Below are 22,961 nucleotides of genomic sequence, written 5' to 3'. Positions count from 1 at the left end.
CACAATGCATGTTAACCGCAAACTGCTCCGTGGAAATAAAGTGAACTAAACTCACAGCACCTCCTGAGATGATCGGATATCATTTGCAGCATTCTCATAGATGACATTATTCTTGCAAACAGTTTTCAGATGAATGAAACAGAGTAAAAAAAGAGTGAAAACTCTTTACATGCGCTTGATCCACAAGACAGGCTCCTGCTGCACGCCTTTGAACAAACAGCGAATCAGATACAAGCACTGACGGCTGTTCTTAAAAATATAATAGGGGGGGCCTGGGTAGCTCAGCGAGTAAAGACGCTGACTACCACCACTGGAGTCGCGAGTTCAAATCCAGGGTGTGCTGAGTGCTGAGCAAGGTCTCCTAAGCAACCAAATTGGCCCGGTTGCTAGGGAGGGTAGAGTCACATGGGTTAACCTCCTCATGGTCACTATAATGTGGTTCTCGCTCTCGGTGGGGCGCGTGGTGAGTTGTGCATGGATGCCGCGGCGGATAGCATGAAGCCTCCACATGCACTATGTCTCTACGGTAACACGCTCAACAAGCCACGTGAACGATTGACAGTCTCAGACGCGGAGGCAACTGAGATTCGTCCTCTTCCACCTGGATTGAGGCGAGTCACTCGCCACCAAGAGGACTTAGGGCGCATTGGGAATTGGGCATTCCAAATTGGGGAGAAAAAATATATAATAAAGTGTTTCTTCAAGCATGTGTCTTTGTGACTAACAGCATTTCTTGTCATGTATCACTCTGAGACATCTTGCAGGTCACCCGCCTGTTGCGGGTAGATGAGCAAAATGACCCACACATGTAACATATTTGGACGAGGAGCTTGCGAAATGGTTTCAGCCTCGTCACATTCGGCGGTGGCGGGTGCTAGTTTCACACCCTGGGCTACTGTTTAATATATTTGCTGACTTCCCAGATTCATGCTTTTGCCATATCCTGGTATTGTTGATCATCTCCTGTCAACTGAGTGTCGCAAACGACATCGTGATCTTTGGAAGATTTCGTTGATATCCGATTACATCGTCCTATCGCCCAGCCCTAATCACACTCTAAACCTTAAAAGGGTGATCAAACCCAGAAGCGGAAGTGTCTTGTATCTCTGTGAAGTTTTGTCTTCCGACCCATCATCCCTTTTAAATGGTTTAAAAAAATAATACAAACAACTCTTTAATACATGAACTTTTTTCCTTTCTTTTTTTCAGTTTTTTTAGCCTGTTTTATCCAAAGTGTGAAGAATCAGTACTAGAATCGTAATAATTTTGCCTATGCAGTTCAATTTGCAGTCTGCAGTAATATTAATCAATTTACATTTTTTATTTTTAAAGAACATTTGCATTTACTTTTGTATGACTAACAATTTTGGTACTGCGTTGGGTTGGCACTTAAAAAATAAAATAAAATCTGGGTCCTAAATCAGAAACAGTTGAGAACCTTTGTTCCTTATGGATCCTTATGATGCTATTTTCAAACAGAAGATCTAAAGCAGATAAATCAACCTCTGTTTTATGGGAGAATGCCAGAGAGTGAGGTTTCTGTTGGTGATATTGAGTCACCTGTGGAAGCACGTGTAATGTGACTCACCTCTCCCTGTGAAGATCAGATACTTTAATTCCTGTCAGTTCTTCTAGCTCAGCCAGGGAGCCTACACACACCACCTAAACACAGCCAAAACAGCATATTATGACAACAAAAATGATGTGATGCAGTGCTTTAGATCAATGGGCAATTAATTATACTAATAGAACACTTTTAGGGGATCAACGATTTTTCCAGGAGAAGAGGAAAATTTATATTCTGTTCTTGCCACAGACCATGGTGTCTTTTGTTACTAGGTACTATTCTGGGTAGTTTCTTGAGTGATTTTAGGTGGTTGCTAAGGTGTTCTGGGTGGTTGCTAGGGCATTGCTAGGTGATCGCTAAATGGCCCAAGCCAAAAGCGTCCACCCCCAAGTCTCTGATCTCAAGATATGGCTCGGGTACCTTCTTTAAAGGGTTAGTTCACCCAAAAAAGAAAATTCTCACATCGTTTACTCACCCACGTGCCATCCTAGATGTCTATGACTTACTTTCTTCTGCAGAACACAGACAAAAATTTTTTAGAAGAATATCTCAGCTCTGTTGGTCCTTACAATGCAAGTGTAGGGTGATCAGACCTTTGTAGCTCCAAAAATCACAAAGAAAACAGAAGAAATCCATAAGACTCCAGTGGTAAAATCCATGTCTTCTGAAGGGATATAATAAGTATGAATGAAAAACAGATCAAAATTTGGGTCCTTTTTCTCTACTTTCACTTTAACATCTGAAAGTCACATGTTGTGCCTGTTTAGTTTAACTTTCACATCTGAAAGTGAAAGTTAAAGTACAGATTTAGAGTAAAAAAGGACTTAAATATTGGTCTGTTTCTCACCCACACCTATCATATCACTTCTGAAGATATGGATTTAACCACTGGAGTGGTATGGATTACTTTTATGTTTCCTTTATGTGATTTTTGGAACTACAAAGGTCTGATCACCATTCATTTGCATTGTATGGACCTACAGAGCTGAAATATTCTTCAAAAAATCTTTGTTTGTGTTCTGTTGACGAAAGAGAGTCATACACTGGGATGGCGGGAGGGTGAGTAAATGATGAGAGAATTTTCATTTTTGGGTGAAGTATCCCTTTAATGTAGGTCTATGGAGCTATTATGCCCATTTATAGTAATAAAAGTAATAGTTCCCCTCTCTGCATCAAGCTGCATGATTTTTAGTATGCTTCATGTCCATAGCACAAACAGTGCTGGATGACTTCTGCACTGAATTAACTACTTGGGCTTAGGGGTTTGATCAAATCCCTAACCCCAAGTATGAGCAATAGTAACAGATATTATTTCCTTAGGAGACACCACTTCATCAACATTCCTGTTATATAATCCTGCATAAACTGTCAGAATCAGAACGCACATTATCCTGCTGGTCAAAAACCAGGACACCCTTTATTTTCACCAGGTGGGGAATGAAGTTTACAGTACAACAAAAGTACATTACTAAAAGTGAGTGGTGAGGTTGGACTGCTGTCCCCGTTTACGCAGGTAATATGGCCCAGATAGGGCTGCCTCAGCAGAGAGCAATAGAGCTGTGCTTTCTGGCCTCGCTCCGCTCAGGGATGCAGAGTCACTCCAGAGACACGCTCTTGGAAACAACTCATTATGCTATTTTCAGGAAGCAGGTCGCTGTCCTTCTTTTGAGAATCTTGTTTCTGTGGGCAAAGACGCCAACAACCCAATTTTGACTTCACACAAGTTTAGATTAAGAAAAACACGCTAACAAGCGTGTTTAAGACCATAAACAACACCTATGAAGACAGTAGTCCTTCTAAAACTAAGATGCAGAAGGTCATTTGTTGATAACTAAATGTCAGCAAACACCCTCATATTTCAATAAAGCTTTTCCTTCAGTGCTAATACAAAAAAAGCAAATGGGAAAAGATACAGTATGAGCACTACTGAATATTCATGTTACATTCCCGATGTTTTGTTTGCGATATAAAAATTAGTATTATTGCACTTTATTCCCTGCTATATTGAGTAGTGTTTGATGCATATCCATTGCAATAAATGTTCTTTATTCTCGAGTCCCAATGGATAACCGAATAACAGTTCATGAATGAATGCTCACGATTATCCGAATATTACAAAACGGTTACCATGCACATCCCTAGTAACAAAAAGGTAATAGAGTCGGTAGGTTCAAATCACTTCTGTGAATCAGTCGAATTTGTCCATTTAAAAAAATTTATTCAAAACTCTCATTTCACAATTTGTTTTTTATCATCACTCAAAAATGCTCACAGAAATCTCCATTTCATTTATATAGATATTAAAATATTTAATAAAAAAATATTTGTTTGAAAATATTGGTGTTTATTACTATGCATTTTTACAGTACATTGGTGCATTTACTGTACATTAAAAGTATTAATTAACATTCTTCCTTGGGGTGATGAGGTAAAAGGAAAAAAAAAAGTGTAGAAATTATTAGTTCACCCAAAAATGAAAATTCTCTCATCATTTACTCACCCTCATGTCATCCCAGATGTATATGACTTTCTTTCTTCTGCAGAACACAAATGAGGATTTTTAGAAGAATATTTAAGCTCTGTAGGTCCAAACAATGCAAGTGAAGTGTGGCCAGAAATTGAATCTTCAAAAAGCACATAAAGGCAGCATAAAAGTAATCTATATGACTCCAGTGGTTCTATGTCTTCAGATGCAATATGATATGTGTGGGTGAACAGATCAATATTTAAGTCCTGGTTTACTTAAACCACCTTTGACCAGCCCCAACCAGTAGGTTGCGATATTAACTAATGTAAATTGCCGAAAAAATAAAATAAAAGAAGAATGTGAAAGTGAAAGTGGAGATTTAGAGTAAAAAAAGAACTTAAATACTGATCTGTTTCTCATATCATATTATATTGCTTCTGAAGGTATGGATTTAACGACTGGAGTCTTATGGAATATTTTTATGTTTCTTTTATGTCCTTTTTGGAACTTGAAGGTTCTGGTCACCATCCATTTGCATTGTATGGACCTACACAGCTGAGATATTCTTCTAAAAATCTTCATTTGTGTTCTGCAGAAGAAATAAAGTCATACACATCTGGGATGGCATGAGGGTGAGTAAATGATCAGAGAATTTTCAATTTTGGGTGAACTATTCCTTTAACTACATTGTACTGTATTTTAAGCAATCAAAAACAAGAGGGGACAGTTAGGCCAAATTTACCTGTTTGTCTATCTTAGGAGACATGAAAATGTCATGAACACTCTTATGTCTGCCCTTTAAATGCTTGTCGACCCACTACTGACCTCTTCATAGTCATCACTGACCCACAGCGGAATGGGCGTCCCCCAGTAGCGGTTCCGAGAGATCGCCCAGTCTCGTGCATCCCTCAACCAGTTCCCAAAACGCTTCTCCCGCACAAACTCAGGAACCCTGGGTACAAAGATACAGTGACAATGTACGACTTAGTATGAACACACTTCTGAGATCACACAGACTGATGCAGAAAAGTACAGAATCTTTTATCGATGAATTGTAGAAAAGTTATGTTCAGAGATTGTGTTATACAATAGTCATTATGTAATATCACAAAACACAACTATATAGTGCTGAATTATTCATGGAACTTGACTCATCTACAAGGTGTGAAATATTGAGTGAGATAAAGGCAAGACAAGTCACCACTGGTTCTTTATTCTGAGCCCATCTCAAAGTAATGCCTAAGCCACAATAGGACAGCTTGAGAAGTGAAAATTGTCTGGCTGTATTATGCATATGCTATTCATATTATTTACTTTGGATGTGGCATAATATATATAATGCAATTCTGAAGAATTATCTGCGAAAAGTCCAATTGCTTTAAAAAAAAAAAAAAAAAAAAGTCCCCCATATTTATGTTCTCTAATAATAATAACAGCTACAACAACCAAATTAATAATAATATATCTATACTGTGTATATAATAATAATATACACAATTATACTGTGTGTATGTGTATATACAGTGGCATGCAAAAGTTTGGGCACCCCTGGTCAAGATTTCTGTTGCTCTGAATAGAGTAGAAGATGAACTGATCTCCAAAAGGCATAAAGTTAAAGATGAAACATTCTTTTCAACATTTTAAGCAATATTAGTGTATTATTTTTATTTTGTACAATTTTAGAGTGAAAAAAAGGAGCACCATGCAAAAGTTTGGGCACCCTAAGAAATTTGAGCTCTCAGATAACTTTTACCAAGGTCTCAGACCTTAATTAGCTTGTAAGGGCTATGGCTTGTTCACAATCATCGTTTGGAAAGGCCAGGTGATGCAAATTTCAAAGCTTTACAAATACTCTGACTCCTCAAATCTTGTCCCAACAATCAGCAGCCATGGGCTCCTCTAAGCAGTTGCCTAGCACTCTGAAAATTTAAATAATTGATGCTCACAAAGCAGGAGAAGGATATAAGAAGATAGCAAAGCGTTTTCAGGTAGCCGTTTCCTCAGTTCATAATGTAATTAAGAAATGGCAGTTAACAGGAACGGTGGAGGTCAAGTTGAGGTCTGGAAGACCAAGAAAACTTTCAGATAGAACTGCTCGTAGGATTGCTAGAAAGGCAAATCAAAACCCCTGTTTGACTGCAAAAGACCTTAAGGAAGGTTTAGCAGACTCTGGAGTAGTGGTGCACTGTTCTACTGTGCAGCGACACCTGCACAAATATGACCTTCATGGAAGAGTCATGAGAAGAAAACCTTTCCTGCATCCTCACCACAAATTTCAGCATCAGATGTTTACAAATGAACATCTAAACAAGCCTGATGCATTTTGGAAACATGTCCTGCAGACTGATGAAGTTCAAATCTAACTTTTTGGCCACAATGAGCAAAGGTATGTTTGGAGAAAAAAGAGTGCAGAATTTCATGAAAAGAACACCTCTCCAACTGTTAAGCACGGGGGTGGATCGATCATGCTTTGGGCTTGTGTTGATGCCAGTGGCACAGGGGAATATTTCACTGGTAGAGGAAAGAATGGATTAAATTAAATACCAGCAAATTCTGGAAGCAAACATCACACCATCTGTAAAAAAGCTGAAGATGAAAAGAGGATTGCTTCTACAACAGGATAATGATCCTAAACACACCTAAAAATCCACAATGGACTACCTCAAGAGGCGCAAGCTGAAGGTTTTGCCATGGCCCTCACAGTCAGCCGACCTAAACATCATCGAAAATCTGTGGATAGACCTCAAAAGAGCAGTGCATGCAAGACGGCCCAAGAATCTCACAGAACTAGAAGCCTTTTGCAAGGAAGTATGGGCGAAAATCCCCCAAACAAAAATTTAAAGACACTTAGCTGGCTACAAAAAGCTTTTACAAGCTTTGATACTTGCCAGGGGGTGTTACTAAGTACTGACAATGCAGGATGCCCAAACTTTTGCTTCGGGCCCTTTTCCTTTTTTGTTATTTTGAAACTGTAAAAGATGAATATAAAAAAGTAAAATTGCTTAAAATATTAAAGAAACGTGTCATCTTTAACTTTAAGCCTTTTGAAAATCAGGCCATCTTTTGCTCGCTTAGCTATTCACAGCAACAGAAATTTTTATCAGGGGTGCCCAAACTTTTGCATGCCACTGTGTATATATATATATATATATATATATATATATATATATATATATATATATATATATATATATATATACACACACACACACTGTATATATATATATATATATAGACAAACACACACACACACACACACACACACACACACACACACACACACACACACACTAAATATATATATATATATATATATATATATATATATATATATATTTAAACTCAGCAAAAAGTGAAACGTCCCTTTTTCAGGACACTGTATTTTAAAGATAATTTTGTAAAAATCCAAATAACTTTACAGATCTTTATTATAAAGGGTTTAAACAATGTTTTCCATGCTTGTTCAATAAACCATAGCAGGTACAGGATGGCAACAACAACTGCCCGTGTTACACCAGGAACGCACAATTCCTCCATCAGTGCTCAGACTGTCCACAATAGGCTGAGAGAGGCTGGACTGAGGGCTTGTAGGCCTGTTGTAAGGCAGGTCCTTACCAGACATCACCAGCAACAATGTCGCCTATGGGCACAAACCCACCTTCTGTCAAAATGTGCTCTTCACTGACGAGTCGAGGTTTTGTCTCACCAGAGGTGATGGTCGGACTTGCGTTTATCGTCGAAGGAATGAGTGTTACACCGAGGCCTGTACTCTGGGGTGGGATCGATTTGGAGGTTGAGGGTCCGTCATGGTCTGGGGCAGTGTGTCACAGCATCATCGGACTGAGCTTGTTGTCACTGCAGGCAATCTCAACGCTGTGCGTTACAGGGAAGACATCCTCCTCCCTCATGTGGTACCCTTCCTGCAGGCTCATCCTGACATGACCCTCCAGCATGACAATGCCACCAGCCATACATTCTGTGCTCTTTCTGTGCGTGACTTCCTGCAAGACAGGAATGTCAGTGTTCTGCCATGGCCAGCGAAGAGCCCGGATCTCAATCCCATTGAGCACGTCTGGGACCTGTTGGATCGGAGTGTGAGGGCTAGGGCCATTCCCCCCAGAAATGTCCGGGAACTTGCAAGTGCCTTGGTGGAAGTGTGCGGTAACATCTCACAGCAAGAACTGGCAAATCTGGTGCAGTCCATGAGGAGGAGATGCACTGCAGTACTTACTGCAGCTGGTGGCCACACCAGATACCCCCCCTTTGTTCAGGGACACATTATTCAATTTCTGTTAGTCACATGTCTGTGAAACTTGTTCAGTTTATGTCTTAGTTGTTGAATCTTTTTATGTTCATACAAATATTTACTAAGTGTGTTTTTTGACCCTTCGCTAAGCCTGCCTTAAAAGCATTTCTGACCAATCCTGTCTTAGCAACTGTTGCCCTACCACCATTACTCTGACAAGCGTTAGGCTTTTTACAATGAAAGCCTACGGAAGTAATGTGTTTTTGAGTAATTTTAAGCAGGATTTTATCGAAATGATCCAAAAAAATTAAAAAACTTTGTAACAGTGATACGAGGTACCTAGAGATGATACACACAGTGTTTTTTTTTCTCTCTCTCTCTCTCTCTTTTTTTTTTAAATAATCTGGAGAAGAGCATGATATGGATTAAAATGTGTCAGCAATCATTCCCAAATAAACATATAACATCTGCAACAACACCTACATTTGCTCCAAGGTAAATTAAAGCTAATAACTGAGCGTCAATTCATTTACGCATTGATTCAAGTCATAGGAAGCGATTGTAAATAAACAGTTCACAGCATCAAAATGAGTGTGTTATAAGCAGTTCTTTTCACTTACACTAATGTTATGAGGTTTGTAATCAATATCAAGTTTTTATGTGACTGTGATGATCGTTTGCCTCAATTCTGATTCACAGTCTGCACAGTTTTCAATCAAATTACTGTGTAATTTAACAATTTCTTTAACAATAAACTACAAATAAACATATGGAAGAATTTTCAGGACTATTTTCAAAACAAATTGCAAATTGTGTTTGTGATTGCGTTTTTTTATTTGTGGACGCATGAATTGTGTCATCTGCCACCTTGCTGTCGACGGCCAATGATGCTGAATACACCACTTTATATTTACTGGAAAGTTTAAATAATGTATACAAACGCACATCTCCTTATTGGCCATCGACAGCAAGGTGGCAGGTGCTCTAAAATGCGGGCGATTGTGACTGACGTCACTTCCCATTACAAACACGCCCCACAGTATAAACTCCCACCCCCAAAACTGATTGACAGGTGTCTGTGTAAAGCATTGAAATGCAAGTGCAAAGGGAATTGTGATTCCATTTGAATTTTGGCGGGCTCCATATGGGACGCCAAGGAACTAAAACAGCAAACGGGGTAATTAATATTGCTTTTTCAATATGACAGGGTCATAAGACATAGGAAATGCAACTGCAAATGGACTTTGCTTTTCCAATTGAAATTTGGCAGACTTTGTACATTTGTGTAAATGAAAATGCAAATGGTAACACGAAATTTGCAATTGCATTTGGATTATGTCACAATTTATGAGTCCAAAAATAGAAAACGCTGCTGCAAATACAATTTGTTTTGAAAATAGTCACAAATCCTTCCATATAAATATGCTTTACAATGTCACTCTTCATTCCAGCCCACGTAATAATATTATCCATTCCATTTATGATAATATTTTGCCAAATACCAGAGCCTGACAGAGCGCGCAATGGTAGCCAAGGGGCCGGAGCTTAGCGAAGGGTCAATTAGGCTTAGTCTGAAGATGATCTGAGGTCTGATCTAATTTTGGTTAAGATTGGACAATCTTTATAGGAGAAGTAGCAAAAAACTATATGCAAATCCATATGGCAGAAAAGCATAGGGAACCTTAAAAATTGATTTTCATAGTAATGCACATTTTCATGATTATTTGTAGGTACTGAGTTTAGGCCAAATTATTCCAAACATTTGTTGTCAATTTTTTAGACTTTATCCAGTACATAGCAATGTCCTCCATACTGCTACCATACACTCATTTTGGCAATGATGTAAAGCAATTTCAATACGTCAATGCCAAATGAGAACAATGAGTGATCAGCTGTATTAAAGGTTGCTCTGATATTAAGCAAGACCAAAATCATCAGTACTATTGTGCTTGTTTTTTTATTATTTTTATTTTTTGCACTCAACAACAGGTCATTTACAATTGAAACCAATTCAGTTTATGTATTATAAATATAAAAAAAAACTCTTTATTTCACTGCACACTAGCAGAGCTATTTTTCTTATTATTATTATTCTGGGTTACACTTTTTTTTATCCTATTTATCCTAGCATAAAAAAAACTCTATCCCTTAAATTGTAAGGTTAAATGTCCTCCTGGGTGCCATCCTGCTACCCCTCTTACAGACACCGCTCCTAGAGAAAACCTCAGTATCTACTGCAGTATAGTTTCAGCAGAGGAACATTGAGTTCATCAATTCTCATTGGGAAGAGACATTTCTATTTAGGTTTCATCTTGGCACACAATATATCAATTTAATGATTCTACACTTCTCTATTCTCTCTCATCTCTGGACTAAATGTAAAATTATAGGAGTGCTGTCTGGAGCTAGATGTGCAGGACTATTTATTATCATAAACAGTTTCATAATAGGTAGGAAGAAAGAATTCTAATACTTCGTTGCATTATGACATTTTCATGACAATGACGCACACGCCCCAAATTGTTAGTACCATACTACAAAAAAACTAAAACCTTGTTAATCACTGTAATTTGAAAAAACCTATATATTAGTTTAATTGTATGTTTGTCATGTTCGTATTTGTTGTGCTGCCTTTATTATTATACAATCTTTTTTTAATCGGCATCAATTAATTTAATTAAAATATATAATTTAATTATAAAAACTATATTTAAAAGTGCTGTAAGCGATGTTTTCATGGAAAAGTATGCAAAAAGATATTAATGAAATAAGTGTCCTGAGTTATCTCACCACTCTCTGTGACAGCTGTAGACTTTGTAAACAGCAAACAAAAATGTGTCCGCGTTCACTGACGCTTTTCACCTGTCAATCATTTTGCTCGTTCTCATAGTGTTGTATTTGAAGCAGATCATTGAGGCTATGATTCATAATGTTTGTCAGTTGAGGGCGCTATTGTGCCACTGTTGAATTTGACAGCCACAGGAACAAACAATGCTGCTCTTTTTATCGGTTTTGGTCTCAAAATCATCTTTGGAGGGCGGTGTTTTGGAATGAGGGGGCGTGGCTAATTCAACGGCTCAGTCATGTGAAAGACTCATAACGGTAAAATTGCTTACAGCACCTTTAATTTAAAACAAATACTATATCACAGCAAAGACAATCTTATTAAAATAATCACTGAGCACATTTTCATACATTATCTTACACTCATATTGCTTAACAAATACTCTTTTTGCAGTAAACAGGAAGTTTTGAGTTCTGAAACTTTCAGTACAATGACCTCTTTTATGTCAAAATATCAAGGAAAATTTGATTTCCCATGTCATCACCACTTTGTCTCTCATATTGTAACAACCTAAGCATGGGACCAACACAAAAAAATTAATAAATAAAGCATAATCTGTTATAATCTAACATGTAAACACAGTTGTTTTTTTGCATTTGTTGGATTTTTTTATTAAGTTTTGAGTATTTATGTCACTGTCATTCACGGTCACCGTTTTACATAAATTAGACTGCAAATTAAAATGCTGCATTTACCGTTCGTATATCCCTCTGAAACATCTCTGATTGGGGTCACGTGAACATAATGGTGCCACATTATACATTATTATCCTTAACACCAACTAGTCAATTATGAAAACTGGTAGTTTTGCACATCCCTAACATAAATTATGGTACTGAATGATTACTAGAAGAAGTAAAGTTTATGTATGTGGCCTGAACAATCAGATGTATTTAAACTCCTGAGGAGGTTTGAATGATCGGATTGTTATCCATCCCAAATGCATCTTGGAGGCAAGTGACCCAAGATTTTGCACATACACCGAACAGCCAAAACATTATAACCACCTGCCTAATATTGTGTAGGTCCCCCTCGTGCCACCAAAACAGTGCCAACCCGCATCTCCGAATAGCATTCTGAGATGCTATTCTTCTCACCACAATTGTACAGAGTGGTTATCTGAGTTACCGTAGACTTTGCCAGTTCAAACCAGTTTGGCCATTTTCTATTGACCTCTCTCACCAACAAGGCATTTCCATCCACAGAACTGCTGCTCACTGGATGTTTTTGTTTTTGGCACCATTCGGAGTAAATTCTAGAGACTGTTGTGCGTGAAAATCCCAGGAGATCAGCAGTTACAGAAATACTCAAACCAGCCCATCTGGCACCAACAATCATCCATGCAATTATCTAATTAGCCAATTGTGTGGCAGCAGTGCAGTGCATAAAATCATGCAGATACGGGTCAGGAGCTTCAGTTAATGTTCACTTCAACCATCAGAATGGGGAAAAAATGTGATCTCAGTGATTTGGACCGTGGCGTGTTTGTTGGTGCTATTGCTATTCTGAGATGTGGGTTGGCGCTGTTTTGGCGGCACGAGGGGGACCTACACAATATTAGGCAGGTGGTTTTAATGTTGTGGCTGATCGGTGTACATTATTGATGACACAAACATACTTTTTTCAATGATTTCCAGTGACACAGACTTAGCAGTAAATCATACGCAAGTGAGTTTAAAATGGTCCATCTAAGAAATCAATAGAAACTCTTATGCTGTTCTCTCAAAAAATTCCAATTAAAATATGTGAGAAACCACCAAATCTAAATTTGATGAGAGTTTGTCCAGTCATGCATTTTGCAGTAGTCATAAACATATTTGCCTGCTCAATATACAGGTCACATCAGGTTTGATCCAGCAAGGGACAGAAAAGTATGCTGTACTTTACCAGTAGCATTTGCTGTTGTTCTCCAAGAGATTTTCCACCATGTGTTCAACCCTCACAAACCAGCTGGGCACTGCTTTATAGATAAGAGGTGTGTCCGACCTGTGATGGGTGAAAACATACATCAAAAGGGTTTTTAAAGTTTTATAGTAAAGTGTGCTATTTCTTTCTTCTTTTTTTTTTTCAAAATTAAAAACACGTCTATCCCAGAAAAAAAGAGCCCATGGAACACTTTTTTTTTGTTTTTTTTTGGTTCATGTGTTGACGTATTTCCTTTTAAAACACAAAGCTGGGCTGGGTCATACTGAAATGCTTATTCCTTTAGTTAAACAGTTAACAGGCTTAAGTTCACTTCAGTCACAAAACATTATCTGCTAATTGCCATTGCTAGTCAGTGGCAGGTGGTATTAGGGGGAGATGGCACTCTCATTCTAGAGAGAATTAAATTAAACAATCATGTATAGTGCAAAATATTTTTGGTCCATTTTCTCAGATAAGAAAGGCTTTCAAATGTGTAGCCTATATCTACTAGAGGTGTAAATCGTCATTTTTATCAAGAAACGATCTTATATTGATTCTCTTAGCCAGTGATTTGATGCTTGCTGATACCTCAAAGTCTGACGCGATACGATTTTGATTCGATTCAGAGGCCTGCGATCAATATTACGATATGACATGCCTATTTTACACAATTTTTTTTTAATCTCACATTTGCAACCAAAATATAATTTTAATATTTTATTAAGCTCTCTGAAAAGGGCATCCACATAGAGACATCTACAACAAAATTAGGTACTTCAGTTGTTAAAAAAAATAAATAATATAAAAAATAGTCACATATATGTGATCATCAATCATTTGATGACAGCTCAGTGGAATCAGGGAAACACTACAGTGACAATTTGTCATCTCTACAACAGTCAAGCAGGTCTTTCAATGGAAAATACCTATGACAGGAGAGTGTTATCTGTTTTTCTTGACTACAACTTCCACATTTGCTTTTAAAAATTCTGTTACAGTTTACTGTAATAAACGTTAGTAAAGGTGATGATGTGAAGATGTGAAAAGTCTTGTATTTGTGCTGGGGCAAGGCAGGCGTTTTCTCTTTTTCCCTCGTCAGCGCTGTTCAGAATATCGAAGCTGTTTAGCCGTTTGACATGGTTGAATTGCTCCATTGCGCTTTAAAATTCTCATGTAGCATTCAAATGCACAACGATATCGAGAAAAGTCCGATTTAATTGCGCTTGTGATAGGCTCTGCGCTATCCTGTCACCGGAGCTTGCAGCAGTGTAGACGATCGCGCACGGATAGAGCAGAGAGCAACTTCAGGCTTCAATCACTCTGTGAACATCTGTGTCGCACATGAGAAGCATACTTAGTGCTTATAAAGCGAGATGAATATCAAAAGGTTGTTGCACTGCCTGGCGGAAATGGGTACAGAATGTGGCTGGCATTAGTGTGTCAAAATAAATGTGTACCTTTAAAAAACATACATGGATGTTCACGCTTTGCATCGATGACATCGAATCGTTGGTTATTTGATCGATGCATCGATCCAGATCGATGAATCGTTACACCCTTAATATCTACAAAAATTTTCGGTGAACTTTTAGAAGTACATTAGCATATGTATATGACAAAAATCATGTATAATTTAATAAACAGACTAAAAGCCACAAAACTACAATTTACATTTCATTGGGGTTTTTAAAAGTCAGCATGAAGCAGCATTCACAAACCATTTCATTTCTGTAATCTGACAATTGAACAGATCTGATATTCAATCTGGAAATTGACTGGATTATTAAAAACAGGCACTCCAAACCAGAATGGAGGTAGACCTGAATGCGAGTTTGCAGTGGATTATGGCAGGAATTTTTCCTGCATTAATGCAAATTTAATAACATTCATTCGTTCACCTGAAATGCACACTTGCACTGCAAGACTGAAGAGTAGTTTTCAAATGAGTGTCACAGAATCACTCTCACTAGTGATAATTTCCGCTCTATCACACTGTATCTCTGGAGAGCGTGCGTTAACTGGGCTTCCCTCAATATCATGGCGCAGACCACAAAACGTGCAACCTTTTTGAATTCAACGGATAATTTTCTAGTTTAAAGTGCTATGGATGAAGTCAAATCTCTCAAACAAATCAAATTAGATCAAAAAGCTAGAAACACATGCGCTCTGCATATGCTTTAACCACGAGACTGAATATGAATATGCATTCAAATCATGAGCGTGCCAAGGAGACTGCCGATGGCAAGACTTGCAGTAAAAAAAAAAAAGAAAAAAAGAGAGTTACAGTTTGGTTTCTCACCAAAATCGTATTGCTTCAAAAGACATGGATTAAACCACTTGACTGTATGGACTTGACTACTTGACTGTATGGATTAAACCAATTGACTTGTATGGATTATTTTTATGCTGCCTTTATGTCCTTTTTGGAGCTTGAAACTGTTAGACCACATTGAATTGCATTGTATGGACAAACAGACATCATGTCTCCTAAAAGTATAAAAGTATAGGTCTCTGCTGAGAGAGGAACAATAATGGTCCTTTCCCAATCTTTGGGCGTTTTTCTACAATACAATGAAAGAGAAAATAGGAAATATTAATGTAGCAGGCAAATCATGTAAAGCGGTCAAAAAACACCCATCCGGGTTTGAAAACGCCCACTGATTGGGAAACGCCCATTTTTGTTCTGCAGAGACACAAGTCCCCTATACTGTGCGACCGTCAATATCTGCAGCCCATTTATACAAACAAACCCCATCAACAGCCATAATCCTCCTTCACAATTCACCGCAGTGACAGAGAAGTTGCCAAGACAGACTGAGCTCATAAGAGTCAATAAGAGAGTGATTTATTGATGGCATAAGCGATAGCCCTTCTTCAGAAGGGTTAATGAGGCTGGAGCGCTGCGGTGACCTCTGCCTGCAGTCTCATGGTCATGTGAAGCGCTGAAGCAGCAGGATGGGTATCGAGTGGCATATGTTCAGGTTCCCACCCTGTTACGCCCCTCTCTCTATAGGCCATGCTATTGATTTAGCACTGGCCCATCCGGGAGAGGTCACAGAAGTGTAGGGAGTGCTGAAACAGCATAGATCAAAGACTTGAGGAGGTAGATGGGGATCAAATTATGCCACCTGAATCACTCTGGACTGAAAAATGGGTTGGACACAAAGAGCCTGTTCACTTCACTCATTCTAACAAAAATGCTGTTTGACAAACTAATGTACCATTTGAAGGCTCACCAATAAGACACCAACACCTGTACTGTTAGTTGTGCAATAGTTTGTAAGTACAGTATGGTGGGACCTGGGGATGTCAAATTATTGGTGCTTCGGCACCAAGTCGATTATAAAATGAAAAAGTAATGCCAGTCTTTATACGACATCATTAGTAAAGAGTGCCAACTAAATTCAGTGCTGTCTGACTGACAGGCTGCTTTCAAATGAAACATGTCTGTCAGTGTCAGAAATAAACTTTTACGGGGGCCTGGGTAGCTCAGCGGGTATTGACACTGACTACCACCCCTGGAGTCGCAAGTTCAAATCCAGGGAGTGCTGAGTGATTCCAGCCAGGTCTCCTAAACAACCAAATTGGCCCAGTTGCTAGGAAGGGTAGAGTCACATGGGGTAAACTCCTCGTGGTCGCTATAATGTGGTTTGCTCTCGGTGGGGCACGTGGCGAGTTGTGTGTGAAGCCTCCACACGCGCTATGTCTCCGCGGTAACACGTTCAACAAGCCACGTGACAAGATGTGCGGGTTGACGGTCTCAGACGCGGAGGCAACTGAGATTCGTCCTCCGCCACCCGGACTGAGGCGAGTCACTATGCCACCACGAGGACTTAGAGCGCATTGGGAATTGGACATTCCACATTGGGGAAAAAAATCAAATCAAAAATAAATTAATAAACTTTTCCATTTAGGGGTAATTTTTTGCCACCAGGAATTGATTTTCTAAATGACCTGTGTCATACTTTTATGTCAAATACTTTGACAAATACTAATTAATTGAATCTGAATAATGAGATTCTGTAGGCTGCTATAAATAAAACTAAATAAACAAAAATAAATAAACTAATATTTATAGGGTTGGGTATTTGCACTGATTCCCCAATATTTGATTCCAGTTTCGATCAATATTGATTCATTTAGTTATATTCCAGTTATAGTATGATCTGGCATGTTTCAATAATTACATTTTGCCTGATTTCTACACTGCATAACATGCATTGTGACTGAAACAATCCCACTTTTGGGAATTTAGGAAGCCACATCTACGTAATCATTCAAATGAAGATAATGTGAAATGCATGTATACTATGTGTAACTAAGCCAAAAAGAATTTAAAGAACGCTATCAGTCATTATGAATAAGCATGAATTCATTAGAGGGGCAATTTTTGCCCCCATATTTTGAATTTCAGTGGCATTTAGTAAATTTCGGTAGCATTTTTGCCCCAAGTCCATGTTAATTTCTGACCCTAATGTCGTGCACGTGCTGTGTGAACATTGTTCAAGCCTGGCGATATTAAGGTGACCGCCTGTGTGAGCGGTCAAACGAGGAATTGTAATGAAAAGTATTTTAATGTAATGTAAGGTAAGTTAATATAATATCATCGTAAGCATGTCCTAAACGAATAGTTCACCCAAAAATGTATATTTTGTACATTATATCTTACCCCCATGTTGTTCTAAACCTTTATGACTTTTATTTCTAATGCAGAACAAAAACTAGCAATGAATAGTGCCTCAAACCTCAGAACCCAAAAGTATCATAAAAGTAGCCTGTGCGATTTGTGCATCACATTCCAAGTCTTCTGAAGGCATTCAACAGGTTTTGGGGAGGAACAACTGAGAAGTTAACTAATTAACTAAAAATCTTGACATCCATTGCACTTTCGTGAGCACATAAAACATGGTCTGCATTCACTTGCGTTGCTTTAGTGCTTAAAAAGCTTTCGATCTTTAGTGATACACTTACAATACCATTGTATTGAAAACACTGCGGGCTATCTTCATTTAAACATTTCCGTTGTGTCCTGCATAAGTAAAAGTCATAAGGGTGAGTAAATTATGACAGAATTTTCATTTTGGGGTGAAATGCTTAAAGTGAATGTACACAGGCGGGACCAAAAATGGGATTTGTGTCACATTAGCAGACTCGGTTTCCTAATTTGCAATGCTTCATGGGAGTGGCCGGTTGCTGCTGAGCTTATCTGCTGCAAATTACAGTATGTTTCCATGGTAAAGGCAACCTCTCCCATTGGTGGATCACTGTTCAGGATTGTGGTTAAGTGTAATGCATAAACGATTAGTTGAGAAGTTTTTTTTTAATTAAGTTAAAACTTGTGGAAATATCACAAAAACAATCTTAGAGCTCATGATAGCTCTGTCTTGAAAGGTTTATACATCAAACAAAAACAACAACAAAATATTTCTCTATGGAGAAAATTAATGGGATTTTTACTTTCAGAACCCTACTAATATGTTCCATAATGAATGACATCTTGACTGTCCAAATGCAGACTGCTTGTGAGTAGCATCTACTAGCCAAAATACAGGTGGGAATAAACAAATAATGCAGTCTATAGCGCATGTATTGGTTGCTAGTATAAGAACAGGATTACCTATAAAATCAGTGCAATAGATTTTAAATCTTGGGTCCAAAAAGGACAATAATATGCAGTGAAGGGGTGGATTTACCCCTGTCTCTTCAGCCTATTGATGAGTTGAATACATTCACTAACAATTGTTGATCAAAGCATTTTTAGCCGTGTGCAATTATTCTGGTTATGTTATAATTATGAATGTTACAGGTCATTTGTGTATTTGACCTCTGAGGTGTGACCGAGGGTCTGACCCATGTCAGGGGTGCAGTTAACAGTGCTTTCTCTTTTAGCCCAGCATCCAGTGAACAAATATACATGTGAGTTGTAACTATTTCATTGATCATTTATTCAGTTTAAGTAAGAGTTTTATTGGGTTTAAGTTTTCGGTCATTAATTACTGACACAAATACATTTTTAGCATTCATCACTAAAAGCATATTTCTGCCTAACTTTTCTGTTGAGTTTGGATGCATTGTTCTATTTTGTTCCAGCTGATAAGTCCTGTGTCCCAGTGAGGTTCTCAACCTTGGGAGAAATGTAGTGTTCTGTCTAATGATGTCATTGCAGGGATTGTTTGTAGTTTGAGAATCATGTGACTAAGTCAGAGGAACTGGACGCCAGTTTATCTAAAGACAGAAGACTCACCTCTGACTCGTTTCTGATTACCAACTTAGTGTTTTAAAAATATAATCTTTGAATGATTGCATTCATGTAGTTAAACAGAACATTATGCTTGTATGATTTTAGAATAATCTGTTCTGTTCACCTATCAGATCTCTGTACTTGTACGAGATGATGTCAATTAATTTGCATACGCCTATAATTACTGTTGTCTCTGTAATCTAAGTTAGTTCGAGGCTAGATCCTCAACTAATTTTCTGTTTCTGTCTATTGACTTTGGAAATGTGGAGAACTTTGTCTTCAGTAAACTCTCTCCCTCTCTGTTTATTGAAACTTCAACTCTGACTGCTGGTCATCATTGTCCATACTGGTCTCTTTACTGGGTATAATTGTATTTCCTCACAACAGTTTTTGTTTTGTTCACTAAGATTCTCTGAACACAGCACGTATAAGAAAAACGCAGTGTAAAAGAAATGGTTTTCATCATTTCTCTGCATTCACCTCCAGCAGAAAGGGTAGCTGTGCTTTAAAGAGCTGGCATTCACAAGACGACCATTCTCCTTCAGCCACTTGATAATGTATTTGTCTGCATCCTGAAAGCATTGAGATCACAAAGAACAAAGAAGAGAGTCTTAAGAGCGTGCTGCAATTAAAACGTGTGACAACTGAAGAATAACACATTTCAATAGAGTCAGAGCTGTCCTGAGCACCACTGCAGATAAAACCATGAAGCCAGCTCAGCAGAGTGAATATTACAGGCTTTGACACATCCCAGTAAGTTAGGCAAATGCAGTTGGCTGCACTTTTCATTGAATGCCATTCAACAAAAGTCAAATTATTTAACTTTAATGGAAACGTGTCCACTGTGGCCTTGTAGCAGTCTGTGACTGAATTGGCTTCCTGTCTCATGCATAATTGGATTATAAAATTTTTGGAAATTTTTCCTTAACATACTAGACTGTATGAAGGGTATGCGTATGCTCCTGGAGAAGACTTTAACCTGTGAGGTCCTACACAAGACCCTACCATGGTTATTATTGTGTACTGTGGGATGCAAATTTAAGGGTCACTATCACATGAAAAACTGAAGTGATATCCATTGTATTGGGCACTGAAGAAGCATTGTGATTTTGTGAGACCCTCTACCTATGACTGCATACATATGTTTGTCCTCTTTTCTGAGAGTTTAACAGATGTTTTTCCTGCTACCTAAAGGCTTTTGGTCCACGTCATCGGTAGGTGACCTGGAGGTTCCACCTACTTTGAGGCCGACAACTAATTCCCATTCAGTCAGTTAAGATCAGTCAACATGAACACAACGGTGTGTAGAGTTATTAGTGTGCTGGTGCAAATTTACCTACATCAGTACAATCGCTCACATAGAGACATTTCCAAGAACATGTCAAGCGATTTTTTTGTTTTTGTTTAATTAGTCTACAAAATGACTCAAATGCTCTTAAGTGCATCTGCAGCCTAAAGCCATTCACACATCTGCCCAAAGTAAAATATGTTATCATCATTCTTTTGTCTGTATTCTACCCATTAACACTCTTTTATACACCCATCTCTGCAGTAGTATCAATGTCATCATAAATTACAATAACAGAGTGAATATGGCCACGTATAGCGTTAGCGCATTAGCGCCATGAATGCAAAAGGTAAACATTACAAAGTACACATTATCTACTGCATTTATATTATTTTAACCTCCTGAGACCCCCGTGTGACTGCTGTGTGCATTTTCCATTTCCCTTTTTGATTTGTAACTAGTAGCACCTAATAAACAAGCTTAATTTTTTTTCTAGAGCAAATAGTTTTCCTAAAAATTGATGTCCACATTTTAAGTAAAACCAAGCTATAGAAAGTCCGATTTTATTCATCAAATACTTTATTATGTGTCCAGGAGTGTTGGTTATTCATGTTTTTGAGACGTTATAGACATTACAGCTGATTTTCTATAAAGCTGAATAAATAATTTTGATCAATAATGGCCAGCATCATGAAATCACTGCCAATTTTTATGGAAATGTAGTCCTATTGTCCACATACATGGACATTGTGTTTAACAGTGCACCGTTTCGTGATACATCCATGCAATTTTTAAAATGGCATGTTGGATGGGGGGTGTCATGGTCGCGATTAGGGGTTCTCGCTCTCAATGGGGCGCGTGGTAAGATGTGCGCGGATCGCGGAGGGTAGCATGAGCCACCACATGCTGAGATTCTCCGCGGTGTCGTGCACAGCAAGCCACGTGATAAGATGCGCGGATTGACGGTCTCAGAGGCGGAGGCAACTGGGACTTGTCCTCCGCCACCCGGATTGAGGTGAGAAACCGCGCCACTACGAGGACCCACTAAGTAGTGGGAATTGGTGATTCCAAATTGGGAGAAAAGGGGATAAAATAAAATAATGTTGGATGATACTACAGACTCTACTCTTTTGACTCAGATAGATTTTAATGTGAAAACTTAAGCTAGTTTCTTACCAGATGTAGTTTTATTGCCGTTTTTCCGAAAGACAAACTCGGCTGAGACTGACACCATGTTGTTTTGTCACATCACTCGGTGTGCTGAAAGTTTATCCATTTAATGACAGCCTACAGTCTCCTGAACTGAGATCAGTTGGTTTTAAAAAATGTAATTAAGCAAAGCCTATAGCAAAGACAAAACTTAATGTCCACACATGTGGACGCAGGGTCTCACAAGGTTAAATCATCAGAGTGGTTAAACAGCTCCTTTTACTGATCTTGTGTAAATTCTACTCATACAATGAGGCAAGAAGTCATTGTGATGCATTTTAATGTCATATTAGTTGATGTTTTGCATGTAGTCTTGATCGTACTCATATTTAAATGTTCCTCTAAACCAGTGTTTCCCAACCTTTTTTCTGCCACGGCACACTTTTTACGACAAAAAAATTGTACGGCACACCACTATCCCACATAGGCTAACCATCATCAATATTTTTTCCTGATTTGACTCCTTTTCAAGAACTTGTCCATGTTTTCCGTCCGTCTTAGTAACATGTTTACTTGTAATGTTTGAAATTCGGCTATGCAAAAAAAACAACAAACAAAACAAGTCACATAGGTAGGCTATGCTGTGTTTTTCTTAATTTCTAATCTGTAGATTTATTCTTGCAATGCCACAACAAATTACAGGGATGCAAACTCATGAGGGGCAAAAAAGGTAAGACAATCACTGGTCCACAAACATTTTTTCTGGGTATATTTTTTTTTAAAGAATAAGCTAAAAGCACCAATTACAGCTATTTTAGTGATTCAAGTTTATTCAAGTTTACAATTGTGCAGAATTAGCTGCAAAATAAGGAGTATTTTGGTGAGGCTTGCTTCTGTTTCACAAATGTATTCAAATTTATTAACTGATTAGTTCAGTGCCCCCTTCTGGAAACGTCACTAGGTGGCGACAAACGAGCGTCTTATGTGCTATGAGTGAGTCAGTGAATCATTTTCAGTCGTTCATGACCGAAATCTACCAAAAGACTTTATAGTGTTTAAGCATTAAAAGAAAAAAGGAGATCTATAGTCTTCCTTCAGTCTGAGCATTATTTTTCATCCAAAAAGACAACAATAATAGTCTAATAATAGTGAGTTTCAATAACATCCTTACCTTCTCCTTTATTAAAACTCGCATGGCTACAAATCTACTGACTTCAGTATAAGATTTATAAACACAAAGCAGATCTATGGTA

The 22,961-nt window shown here is 38.2% G+C and overlaps 1 protein-coding gene across 2 annotated transcripts in view; it reads right to left on the bottom strand.

Moving 5' to 3' along the window:
* LOC127428168 (isoleucine--tRNA ligase, cytoplasmic-like) overlaps positions 1-22,961 on the bottom strand; it is a 165,134-nt gene that overhangs the window by 96,261 nt on the left and 45,912 nt on the right. For both annotated transcript variants that reach the window (XM_051676316.1, XM_051676317.1), the window contains exons 12-15: positions 19,752-19,843; positions 13,013-13,111; positions 4,860-4,986; positions 1,589-1,662 (exon numbers count right to left, since the gene is read on the bottom strand). In XM_051676316.1, coding sequence (XP_051532276.1) covers positions 1,589-1,662; positions 4,860-4,986; positions 13,013-13,111; positions 19,752-19,843 — 392 coding nt within the window. The remainder of the gene's footprint in view (positions 1-1,588; positions 1,663-4,859; positions 4,987-13,012; positions 13,112-19,751; positions 19,844-22,961) is intronic.

Source organism: Myxocyprinus asiaticus, chromosome 37 (genome assembly GCF_019703515.2).
Source record: "Myxocyprinus asiaticus isolate MX2 ecotype Aquarium Trade chromosome 37, UBuf_Myxa_2, whole genome shotgun sequence".
Lineage (NCBI taxonomy): Eukaryota > Metazoa > Chordata > Actinopteri > Cypriniformes > Catostomidae > Myxocyprinus > Myxocyprinus asiaticus.
This window is presented reverse-complemented; position numbering and strand designations above follow the sequence as displayed.